At 42.5% G+C, this 13,059-nt stretch overlaps 1 protein-coding gene across 1 annotated transcript in view; it reads right to left on the minus strand.

Annotated features, from left to right (window-relative positions):
* NUP58 (nucleoporin 58) overlaps window positions 1–12,772 on the minus strand; it is a 34,935-nt gene extending 22,163 nt beyond the window's left edge. The window contains exons 1-5 of the mRNA XM_061170578.1: window positions 12,475–12,772; window positions 8,219–8,361; window positions 3,985–4,134; window positions 3,171–3,308; window positions 1,384–1,494 (exon numbers count right to left, since the gene is read on the minus strand). Coding sequence (XP_061026561.1) covers window positions 1,384–1,494; window positions 3,171–3,308; window positions 3,985–4,134; window positions 8,219–8,361; window positions 12,475–12,581 — 649 coding nt within the window. The 5' untranslated portion in view covers window positions 12,582–12,772. The remainder of the gene's footprint in view (window positions 1–1,383; window positions 1,495–3,170; window positions 3,309–3,984; window positions 4,135–8,218; window positions 8,362–12,474) is intronic.
* Window positions 12,773–13,059: the final 287 nt, after the last annotated feature.

Genomic DNA, 13,059 nt, shown 5'->3' on the forward strand with positions numbered 1-13,059 from the left:
ACACTTTTTAAGGCCCCCTTAACAGGCTGCTCCACCTGAGTAAAAAAAAAAATAAGCTGCTAAAACAGCTAAGGCTATTTTTTGAATTATGGAGTTACTACAAAGAAAATTAAGTAAAAACAAGAGACAGGACCTTATGTTTAAAATTTTTCATTCAAAGAGAAATAAATCCAAATTTTCTAAGATCAAAAGGATTTTACCAACTTTTAGGATAGTAATTCACTCTTTAAAACAAGTATCTCCTACAATAAAACCCATGTCCAATTTTTAAAATCCCTATACAGATAAGACACTGAATATTTTACAACTTCATGCATTATGCCATTCTAAGCTCTTCCAAGCGGTTCAGTGCAGTGTGTATATACGTGCTCCAGCTGAATATGCTTTCATCAGAAACAGAATAGGTGTTGTGAAACAAAAAACAAGCAGATCACACACACAGAACCAACAACCACAAGAAAACTGCAAAATGAATTTGGGTTGGAAAAAAATTTTTAAAGGATATTAGGCATGCCAAGAGCACAGCAAGAAGGGCATTTTCACACTGGTTGGTGAGTAAATAAATTGGTAAAACCTTTCTGGAAAGCAATTTCACAATATATGCCAAGAGACTCCAAAATGTCCCTCCTTATAAGCCAATGATTCAATTTCTAGGTATTTGCCCTATGGAAATAACCAAAATATGAACAAAATTTATAATAAAAGCACACAGCATCTTCTGTGTGCCTGGCTCTCCCAAGGTTTTACCAGCAGCAATCCTCGAACCAACCCCATGAAGCAGGGACTGTTATTTCCCCTACTTTACAAAGCACCGAGATAGCCTGAATAAGGTCACAGAGCCTGTGAACAGCTAAGCCAGGATCTGCAGCCAGCAAACCAGCTCCAGAGCCGACTCTTAACTACCATACTATGATGCCTCTCTCTACAAGGATACCCAATACAGTGATGCTTCCCAGAGCGAAGATCTGGAAACAAACACTAACCGCAGGATGATGGCTGACTGCATGATGACATATCCATTCATAAAACTGACATTAAGCAGCATTAAAATATTTGTAAAGAATTACGGACACTGACTAAAACTTGTGATATATTACAAGAGAAGGAATAGGTTACAAAACATGTACCATGGTCCCGATTTTTAAAATGCATACTAAAACACGCATTAAGATAGTTACATAAGACATATGCACATACAAATCTGAGTTGTCTACAAAAATAAAATCTTAAATGCACAACACACACAAAATTTGTGAAATATAATGCAAACTTAAAAATAATACCTTTACTATTGAATATTTAACTAACAATCTTCCAGACGTAGGAATTTAAGTTCCCTCAACAGGACTGTTAGAACGTGAAATTAAGAGTAACATTACTTACTCTTTTTATCCGATGAGCTGCTAAAATCTAACCCTCCAAGGCCTTCGTTGCCTGCAGATGAAGTAGCTGCTGCAGCTCCCAGAGACAGACCTAAAGCATTCTGTCCAAGTCCTACAAACAAGCCAGATGCCACTTATGAAGTTCCTCAGTCTTTATAATGATTTCCCCACTGACCAAAGCACTCAAATACATTTAAGTTGGATCCCAGATTATTTTCATTCTTGATTTAGACAAATAGTAAGATACAAGTCTAGAGCATGCTTTGGACAAAGACTGATAATCTTGCTTGGATTCAACGGTATATGTAGTTTGAATGATGTGATTTTATTTATTAAAATTGCCAGAATATATCTGTTCATGGATATTTGTGGATACTCGATTTTACTTGTTGTTTTTAAACCCTCTCTATCAAAGCAGTTTTAGTTTGCATATTTTCAGGTGAATACATCTTATCTTCCAATCATGCTTTGGAATTCTATACTTTTAAAATAATCTAGTACTGGATGTGTTAATTAACTTGATGGGGGGGAAACAATGTATACAGTCAAATCTTCATGTTGTACACTTTAAATATCACACAATTTTATTTGTCAATTATACCTCAACAAAGCTGGGGGAAAATAAATAAAATAATCTAGCATAAATTCATAAGATTTTAGTATAATATAAAACAAACAGTTCTACTACTAATGAAATTTAAAGAACTTATAATTAAAGATTTGAAGTTCAAACATCAAGATTTCACATTCTCAAGTTTTTTTCCATTAAACTTAAAAAAAAAAAAAAGTAGACTTCACTTATTTAAATCCTACTTCACAGACAAAAGGAACTGGAGCTAGACTCTAGTAATCTTAAGTCATCAATGTGTACCTGTGAATCAAGTAGCAAAATTTCAAAGATCCTGCACTGGTAAATCACATAAGTCCATGCATTCTCAAGCTGACACAATTGTGTTCTTTTTAGACAAGATGCTATTTACCTTAAAAACAGGAAACAGCAGGATATACTGGATAAGAGCATGGGATAAATGAAAACTGGATTTAAATCCTGACAATGTGTGAAAAAACACAGCTGAATAAATGTTATGAATTTTTAAAAAATCAGTGGCACCTTTAGGTTAACATAACCGTAAAGTAAGCATTGAATATTGTGTCAAAGAGCCTAAGAAAAATCAGAACAGACCTAAAAACTCAATAACAAGACACAAAAACTACCCTCTAACTCGTTTCTATTATTTTTGTGTTTTGCTCCCATGGGAATCTTTGGGAAAGATGTTTAAATATTTATCCTGCAAAGAAATGTACGTTATAGTCATCTAATGATTTGGTTATTAGAAGACACCTACAAAATTGAGTATAATAAAATCATTTAATACTTGTTTTTAATGTCCTGACTTCAAAGCACTCTAACACCCTTTCCTAACACCTATAACAGAAAGCCATTCCCAGAACCAGGCTTATGAGGTCAAGTTGTGTCACAATGAATTTAGAGGCTAAACGATTCAAGACTATCCAACTGCCGTTTATTAAAAGGACAAACTTCTCTTGAATACTTTACTGACTCCGGAAACAGGCTCTTTCTTGCCTCCTTACCTAGTCAGTCAATGTTGAGAAAATGCATTTCTAAAATATGGCAATCATGTATGAACAACTTTATAATTCAGTTTTTACACTAAAAGGAAAACATAAAGGTTCAAGAGACCACGTGATCTGCTCCAAAGACCAAAACAAAGACAGTAAATTTAAACATGAATATTTACTCTTCTGGAGAGTAAATATCACAGTTACCTGATGTTGCCGTGCTTGCGCTTTGGAAAAGCGGCCCTCCCAAACCCGTCAAGGCTCCCCCCAAAGAGAGGCCTGCGGGTGCGGTGGTGGCTGCAGCTGCCGTCCCACTCAGGCTGCTCAGGGTGAATCCTGTGGACGCTACAAAAAGCGAGCCCGTAAGCCCCCACAGAGCGCGAGCATCACAGCAAACACCAGACACTTTCCCGTAAGCCCCCACAGAGCGCGAGCATCACAGCAAACACCAGACACTTTCTTAAAAACTGATGTCACGACAAACTTGGCTCTTGAGAAAAACCACTCACTAAAGCTAACATTATACATACTTAAGAACAGAAAGAAATAGTACCTTTAAAGCAAAAACCAGTGACAGGAATAAGGGCTCTGGTTAATACCAGCATGGTATCAGCTAAGTGACTCCAGACAGTAATAGAGTTTTCAACCCAGGCTACTGACTCCACACTCAAAACCTGATGAATCCTAAGCCAAGCAAGGTTTATGCAAACTCTTTATCCTTCCCTGTCACCAAAGTGCGCCTTGAAAACAAAGTAGACATCAACAGTTTCACATGGGCCCTCTCACCCGCTCCCCTGCTTTGCTCTGTAAAGAGACCAACTTCCAAGAGGGCCTCTGCTGCTTTAACGCTCAAGGCTGATCTTCACAAACCAGTAATTCAGTAGGTCAACACTGCTGAATGACTGAAATAAAAATTCTCCCAAACTGAAGTTATCTTTACCAAAGGTGGATACCTACATTCACTGACCGAGTGAAATTAGAACTCAACCAGAAAATGCCACCCTTCCCTGACACGCCTCACCTGCAGGAGTCGACGTCAGAGCAGACGAGAGCGTGAGACCGCCAGCCGAGGCAGACGTGATGGGCAGCGCAAACGGTGTGGCGGACGCCGCGGGTTTGCTGAAGCCTAAGCTGAAGCCTGCCGTGGACGCAGATGTGGTGGCCGGCGGGCCTGTAAAAAACATCCCAGCTTACTGTAGCTGCATGTGTATTATACAGGTATCCATCAGGAGCCTGGAAGCCTACTTCTCGTAGATGGAACAAAGGTGTATGTACTTATACACGTATGAGAGAGAAAAATCATTCACCAAATCAGGGTGCATACTGAAGATGAAAATCCAATCTATGTGGTAATACTGAAATTCAATTTCAGCCCTACCTCTAGATATACCTAACACGGCGCTTCCCCCCTCCTTTCCTTTACACTCAGCAGCAAACAGTCCTTCTTCTCCAGGACTATTTAAAACATCTTCTCCGCTGCCTGAAGCCCTCCTGCTCTGCTTCTGCGTCTGTCACTGCCCTCCAGTCCCCTCTGTCCGTCTCCCTCCACGGTTCACCTATTTTTTAAATTTATTTACTTATTTTTGGCTGCATTGGGTCTTCGTTGCTGCATACAGGCTTTCTCTAGTTGCAGCAAGCGGGGGCTACTCATCGTTCTGGTGCGTGGTCTTCTCATTGCGGTGGCTTCTCTTGTTGTGGAGCACGGGCTCTAGGCGCGCGGGCTTCAGTAGTTGTGGCACGTGGGCTCAGCAGTTGTGGCTCACGGGCTTAGTTGCTCCGCGGCATGTGGGATCTTCCCAGACCAGGGCTCAAACCCGTGTCCCCTGCATTGGCAGGTGGATTCTTAACCACTGCGCCACCAGAGAAGCCCTCGCCTCTTTTTTTAAATTGAAGTATAGCTGATTTACAGTGATTCAGGTGTACAGCAAAGTGATTCAGTTTTCTATATATATATACACACACATATATATTCTTTTTCAGGTTCTTTTCCATTATAGGTTATTACAACACGTTGAATGTAGTTCCCTGTGCTATACAGTAGGTCCTCACTGTCTATCTGCTTTACACGTACTAGTTGTGTATCTCTGTTCACTTCTTAAATGATACTCCCTAAGGCTCCATTCTTGCTCCCTCACTTCCTGAAACATCTCACCCACTTTCAGAATCTCAACTATAGGTTCATGGGTCTAAATCTACATCTACCTGAGTCTCCAAAGACTAGCTCTACCTGGATGTCCCCCTGGACCCCTACACATCTTCCTATAAAAAAATTTCCTAACTCCCCCACGGTCAGTACAAGTCCTGTCAATTCTACTTCAGAGATATCCCTGGATTACAAACATCCTCAAACACCTTAGTTCAGGCCATCTCTCTCTCAAGAACTATTACAATAACCTCCACGATCAGTCTCCTCCAACCTCTAATCTACTCTTGGAATTATCTAAGTTACTTTAAAAAAGAACAAAATAATATGCTGGTGATTCCCCTGACTTAAGGTTCCCACTAAGTCTATACATTAGTCTTTAAAATAGATTCTAAAGACTTGGTACCCAAAAACCTTTCCTATGTGGTCCTAACCTGCTCCGCCAATCTCCTCTTCCTACCATGCCTACCCTCAGAATCCTAAACTCCAAGAGCAAAGTACCTTTCCTATTTCCCTGGATCCTTTAATGACTGGGCCTCTGCACTGTCCACTCCTGTCTGGAACAGTGCTTCCTGCCCCGCCAATCAACAACTCCCGTTCTCCTCCTCCTCCTCCTCGGCCTTCCTAGTGCCTTTCATGCGTCTCTCAGAGCGCGTATCAGGTGACACCAGAACCCATCGCTCGGCACCCAGCGGTCCCTGACCTCATCAGGGTCCTCCACCACATTCCGCTGATGAACTCAACGATCAAGGCATTGTGTAGACTCACGGCCACAGCCAGGAAGGAGTAGTTACGCAAAGTTACTAAACAGAGAAATTATGAATGACCTGCATTTTGGCTTCTCCTGAAGGCACTGAGAGAAAAGAAACTATGCTTCTGGATCGTCCTTGTCACAAGTGGAAGTCCCTGCCAGAGTAACGTGCTTTGAAAACACGCATAGGCTCTAAAATCTCAGGAGAGGATCCAACTGCTTGCCCTTGTAACCAGTCCTGTCTGAAACTTTGCTGGTAGACAGACGTGCTTTCTGTTGATAACAGGTAAGCAGCATCTAAGTGAAGAAAGTTCACCAATCTTTAATTTATTTCAATTTTAAGTTTACATTTAATTAAATTAAGTAATTTTAATTGAGGTTCCTCACTGTCCTCTCATCCTTTCACATTATTTCCTGGCATCCAGGTCAAGGCGCTGTCACCCTGGTTACCCACATTCCCTGCAGCATATCACGATAGAGAACGACGATATTTTTGAGCTGGAAGGGAATTCAAAAACTTTTTATTCCAATACCCTCATTTGACAGATAACTAAAAGCTGCCAGATATGACCAGCTAAGGCCTCACAATTATTTAGAGGTACAACCAGCGCTTAATTCCAAGACTTCTGGCCTAAAGTTTGGTTCTTTTTTCACTAAAAGGGCTTAAATGACTGAAAAATATAAATGTGAAATAAATTTTGACAGAAAAAGAAAATTCTGGGCTTCCCTGGTGGCGCAGTGGTTGAGAGTCTGCCTGCCATTGCAGGGGACGCGGGTTCGGGCCCTGGTCTGGGAGGATCCCACGTGCTGCGGAGCAGCTGGGCCCGTAAGCCACGATTGCTGAGCCTGTGCGTCTGGAGCCTGTGCTCCGCAACGGGAGAGGCCGCGATGGTGAGAGGCCCCCGCTTGCCACAACTGGGGAAAGCCCTCGCGCAGAAACGAGGACCCAATACAGCCATAAATTAATTAATTAATTTTAAAAAAATCTGTAAAATAAAAAAACAAAAAACCCCACTATATTTAAAAAAAAAAAAAGAAAAAGACAATTCTGTATTAAAATTTTTTTTCTGAACTAAAAAAGGATTACATAATCATCGATTTTTTTAAAATAGTCAAATACTGAAAGGTTCTTTGAAAAGTCAGTATCTATGATCTATATTCAGTTCCTTATATGTTTCTTCTATAGCCCAGCTCTGTGAGAGATTAGGAAAGAGTAGAAAAACCACAGATCTGGGATCTTCCCTCAAAAATTCTTACTCGGAGTTAATCCTGTAGTTACAGCTGTTGCTATTCCTGGGGACAAAAAGAGAAATAAACTTTAATCATCAGTGGCAGATGGCATTCTTTTGGCCTGTCACAGGGCAAGACTTGGAATCACCCTCAGGGAGTGATAACACTGCTGGTAAGACTAACGGGTATCACAGTATCTTCCACCACAACCACTGCCTAATACAGCATTCCTCCTATAGCACTGGTTCTCATATCACAGGCTGTGTATAATTTGATTAATTAGGGATTAAGAGTTGTAAAATGCAAACAACTATTGCCTATAACAAAATCCGGCAAGGAGGAAAAAAAGCTAGTCCAAACAAAACACCGGCACTGTCTCAAGAGGCACACTGGCTGGTCTCACGTTTACGCCTGCAGTTCTTCCACGGTCTCTGTGTAGCTGTGCAAAGTGCTGCAGTCGAGGCTGGCAGCTCAATGCAAAAGGTGGTAACACAGACCAAGAGACTCTGAGGGCAGAGAATAAAGGTAAATAAGGAAGTAAACTTTTAAAATGGTGGCTCCAGTGAAACATATATTTTGCTTGTAATAGCAAAATATCTGTATTTTTTAAAAAAACTTTTTATTATTGAAATGTCCACCAGAAACCTTTACCTCCTGCCCTTTTCCCAGTGCAACAATTGTTTTAATAATAAAAAAATCTGAAACATCTCTTAGGAATGTAAATTATAATGTTATAGCAAAACAGGAAGCTGACTGTCCCATATATGCTAAATTAATTAATGTCCAAATTGTAAACTTGACTCAATCTTCACCAAGATAAAACACTGCATTATATAATCTAACATAAACTTGAATTACTTTAATTCATTACTTTTAAATAGATTTATTTCCTTTAATTCTTAAATGTACGTGCGTGCTGTCTTTCCTTACACTGAAATAAGTCACAGCTAATGGCCGGCCCTATCTCTGACCCTTGATCCCACATGCCTGTCTGCCGTTTCATCTCAGTATTTACCATTTTTTAGGTCTACCACCAGTGACGATCCTTGTAAAGGGAGGAGACACAGGACAGAACCTGCAAAGAATGAATACCCCAAACCCACTCCCTGAGACTCTGACAACCCTCCTTACCTGTGTTCGTTCCTCCTAGAGTGAACCCAGTGGCAGGTTTAGATCCAAAGAGCCCGGTTCCAAAACCACCAGAAGGAGCAGATGTTGTCACTGGAGTCGCCGTGCTCCCCAGAGTCCCAAAGCTGAGCCCCACAGAAGGGTTGCTTGTTCATAGAAAACACAAAATAAAGTCTACTAGAGCCAATACTTATTTACGGGAAACGTAAGTTAGCTCTTCGAGGTTAATTATTTCTCCATTTAAGCATCTCACACATCTCCACAGGATACAAAAGTAATCACAACTCACCTTCAACCAACCACGTTCAAATATTTTTCTGTTCTCTATAAAAATAAATCCACATACAAAATTATTCTTAAAAAATGCAACACCAGTCTTCAAGAAAAGCAGAATCTATAGCAATTAGGATTTCAGATGCCAAGGAATCATAAACAAGATCACATATATTCTGCTTTCACCAGTTTTTGTTTGAAAGCTAGCGTATTTTAAAACAGCCACAGGCAATCCTACAAATATGGATCATTTTCCTTCTGAACTATGTACGTACAATTCACACTGCTAAGCTCATTTGTTCTTCCCCGACTGCTAACATAAAGACATGCCCAGAAATAGGAAAGTTACTCGAAGCTGTCCCCGCCACCTCTCTGTTGCTGTACCGCCACCCCTGGGGGTGGGGATGAGGGAAAAGAACAGACATACCCTGGCACGAGGAAGCTGCAAAGCAAAGCTACCCTCTGCAAAGACTGTGTAAGATCAGCAGAAACCCTCTTCAGAGGGTCTGAAAGCTTAAAAAAGAGCAGCTGATGATAACAAGTGATGTGAACAAAGTTTACAGCTTTTCAACTGTTCTTAGCAAGCTGCAGAGGCTCAAATTTGCTATCTATAAATGGTAGAACAAATTATGAAAACAAGCCAAAAAATGTTGACAATTTGACACTTCAAAAATTATGTAGGAGAGTTAAGAGAGATTACAACATGTATAACATAATGGGAAATCCCGTTCATGCTATAGATATATTTTTATTACTTCTCTCCCGGGCCTTCCACATAGACATAAACACCATGGCGGAACCCCATGTCAGTTTTAAAAAAAAGCTTCACAGCCTGTGGCATTTCAATGGAAGGGGCAGGCAGCAGTGCTCTGGCCAGGCTCTGGTACCAGCTCTCCAACGTGCTGGTACTTGTGTGACATAACGTTTCTGGGCCTCTATTTCCTCATCAGCAAAATGGGAATAACAGTACCCACTTAAGATTTTTTGTAAAGATTTAGAGATTATGAAGGGCACATTACCTTCACTCAATAAATGCTGTTGCTACTGTTATCATAAAGAGCACTTATAAATTCAACTAAACATATTACGTACAAGGTTCTATGCCAGTTAATCACTGTGAGGGGAACGGAGAGGGAGGAGCTTTTTAAAGAAGGAGAACTTGAAATCAGTCACCAACACTGAGCAGGAAAAAGGAGAGGGTGCACCCTAATTGTGTCTTTCCCTATTAGCACGTGTGTACGTGCCCCTCTGTGTATAAGCACAGGGGGCTGGCAGAGCAGGGCTGCAAGGTCTCACCCAGAATTAAAGCACAGATCTTTAAACAATCAACAGAACCAAAACGTACTTTTAAGAAACATTTTGTTGGCAAATTATGAAGAATCAAATGAAGGAAATGTTTATTATGCTTCCCTTCCTCCCAAACAAGTCAGCAATCCCATGTTTTTACTGCTATTCCATAAATACACAAAAGATATACAGTGAAAGTATGTATTTTTAAGACAATTAAAGTATTTAAAATTTCTTGACAATTTAAGTAAAGATACAATGAAGTGTTTCACAACTTCATAAAATTGAAAACATTACCAAAGAAAATATATCAAAGTAAAATCTTACTTTCCCAGAGAAGCAAAGAAGAAATTTCTGTGGCAGAAATATTCACTTAAAGAAAAACAAAAAGCTACCTCAGACCTAACCAATTATTGCCTCAACCAATATTATCTGCCAATTCTTCAACAAGGACATGATGTAGAGAAGCCAGCAGACCCTGCCAGATGAGGAATGGAATCTTGCCTTACCGTGGACTTGGGAGCTAACCTAACCTAGGTGCATTTACCAAAAGAATTAGGCCTCCAAACCAGTACTCCAATGGGCAGGTGTTAGATCGTCTCTCCTTTATTAATTTCCCAAGCCTTTCCACAGCATGTATACATTTTTCTAGTTTATTGCTAATACTTCACTTACTCAATCATTCAACAAGTATTCATAAAAGCCCTGCCAGGCACTGTCACAGGGACTCAGAGTGGTAGATGAGACTCAGGCCCTGCCCTCAGGAAGTTTCCAACCAGAGAAAGAGATTTATCAATCATTCATGCATTCAACAAATACGTATTGAGCTCCACCGTGGCTCCTGGAAAACCAGCATGAAAAGATCTCCACCATCATGGAGCGCAAACAAGTCAACAAAAAATGTAACGAACTGACCCAACTGTGCTAAGTGCTATGGTCCAGGGTAAGGGATGGAAACCTCTCTACACTGACAGGTCAGAAAAGGCTTCCCTCCGACGTAAGCACCTGAGTCCCACAAGCAGGCATCGGCTCAGCACAAGAGGTCAAAGGGCAATTCCAGGCAGAGGGAACTGCCCTAAAGTGGGAAGGGGTTTGGCCTTCACCTGAGGAACTGAGAAAAAGCCCAAGTTGTGTTTTTGAAACTAAGATCAAGACCCATGAGATGAGCAAAACATCAATTTAGTAGCTCACAACCAGCATTTTAAAATAAGGAAACGGAACCGAATAGAAAATATCAGGCCAAAAAAAAAAAAAGAAACTATCAAAGTGCATAGAAAATATCAAAGAGTAAGGGTAGTACCTTTCGCTGAAACTGTTTCAGTTACTTATTTGTATGCCTGTTATTTTTTTTTACAGTTGGGTCTGGATCACTGAATTGGAGCAAACAGAAATCAGAAGATGGGCTCAGGATGTCTGAAGAGGTTCCAGACTGGGCCTTGCAGACCATGGTAAGGTTTATTTTTACTTCATTCCAAGGATAGTGGAAAATCACTGAAGGGAGGCAATGGGAATTTTTTTTTTTTTTTTAAATCTGGCTACAACGTTGTAAAAAAAAAAAAAAAAAAGTTGATGTAAAAGCAGTTGAGACACCAACTGGGATTCCAGAGAACTAATCAAAGTAGGAGGTGATGGGAGCAGTTTTCATCTAACAGGAGAAGGTTACTGGTTGAGAAGCTGGCGGGAATCATTAAGTATTACGATCTTTCATGTAAGCTTCAGGAGAGCAGAACTTATTTATCTTACCACCTAAAGGGGGGCCCACTACTTAGGAATGCGTTCAACAAACATTTGTTCCACGAATGACAAGAGCCTGGAAATGAAGCAAACGGCAAGTAAAGCATTAAAATGATCAGGCCTTACTGATTAAGTGCACAGAGCGACAGCATAGGAGCTATTAAGGAAAACTCCAGATTTCTGACTTCACTGGGTAGTCTTTGCCCACCCTACCCCCTCCCATACAGACAAAACTGGAGGGTTTTTTGCCTTGTTGATCTACCAGCTTCGGGAGCTATCTTGTAACTCATTCTAGGCACATTATTTGATTTAATGATCTCCATTTTTATCTTCAAAAGTTTGAGCTCTAAAGAGCAAACCTCACATCATTAAAATGATCTTTATTTTAATTGCCTCTTTCTGGACGTCTGCTGGCCAAATTGCTATCACTTGAAGAGGTGGGGTAGCAGGCTGCACAAAGACGATGACTATGGCGTCTACATTTCACAATTTAAGTAAAAGACAATGAAAGTCAGCACAATGTCCTCACCTGTGATATACTAATTTGCACATACTGTTCAAAACTACCACCAAAAAGTGCTGTAACAAGTATTTGAAACAAAAAAAACAAGAGGATAGGGCCCCATAAGGCACAAAAGGTTTGAAAGCGCGTTTAAAATAACCACGAAATCATTACTGTCCCATAAACGTATATCCTGCAATGGCGTCTCAATTATCGGGGAGAAACTTGTCATTGCCCCCCTTACAATTTCCTATGAAGCCTCTCTTTCTAAAAAGAGCTTAGATCCGACAACCTTAGCTCCATTCATCCCTCCGACATTCACCGGGCGCCGGGATGGGCCCAGAGAAGCGGCGAAACCGCGGCCGGGCCTCCGCGTGGAAGCCGGCGCCCCCCGCCCCAGCCGCCCGCGACCCCCAGGCCGCCCGCCCCCAGCCCCGCCGGGAAGGAGGCCGCTCGCGGTTACCTAGACGCCGCGGTCCCGAAGGAGAAACCGCCGCCCGTGCCGCTCCCGCTGGCGGCCACGGTGGAGGAGCCCAGCGTGCTGCTCCCGAAGGAGAACCCCGCGGACATGGCTGCGGGCTCGGCGCGGTCGGCAAGCTAATGGGTCGGCTCGCCGCTCCCGCCTCAAGGCCCAAGCGGGCCGGGGAGCATCGCCCCCGCCCAGCCGCGACCTTGCGCGAACGCGGAGCCCAGCGGCCGCGAAGACCGGCCCGAGAGTGTGGAGATGGCGCAGCGCAGGCAACCCGCGGCCTCCTGCACGCACCTCCGGGAGCGCGCCCGCCACGCAGGGGCCGCTGGGAGTGGGCGGGGCCGGCGGCCGCGCAGGGGCCGCTGGGAGGGGGAGGAAGGGGAGGGGAGGGGGAAGGGGAGGGGGAAGGGGAGGGGGAGGGGAGAAGGAAGGGGGAGGGGAGGGGGAGGGGAGGGGAGGGGAGGGGGAGGGGAGGGGAGGGGAGGGGGAGGGGAGGGGAGGGGGAGGGGAGGGGGCGGCGCGTGGAGGTCCTGATGGGATCGTGTCTCTCTCGGTTCTTCCCGTCTTGGCATCTGTGCT

Source organism: Eubalaena glacialis, chromosome 16, assembly GCF_028564815.1.
Source record: "Eubalaena glacialis isolate mEubGla1 chromosome 16, mEubGla1.1.hap2.+ XY, whole genome shotgun sequence".
In the NCBI taxonomy this organism is placed as follows: domain Eukaryota; kingdom Metazoa; phylum Chordata; class Mammalia; order Artiodactyla; family Balaenidae; genus Eubalaena; species Eubalaena glacialis.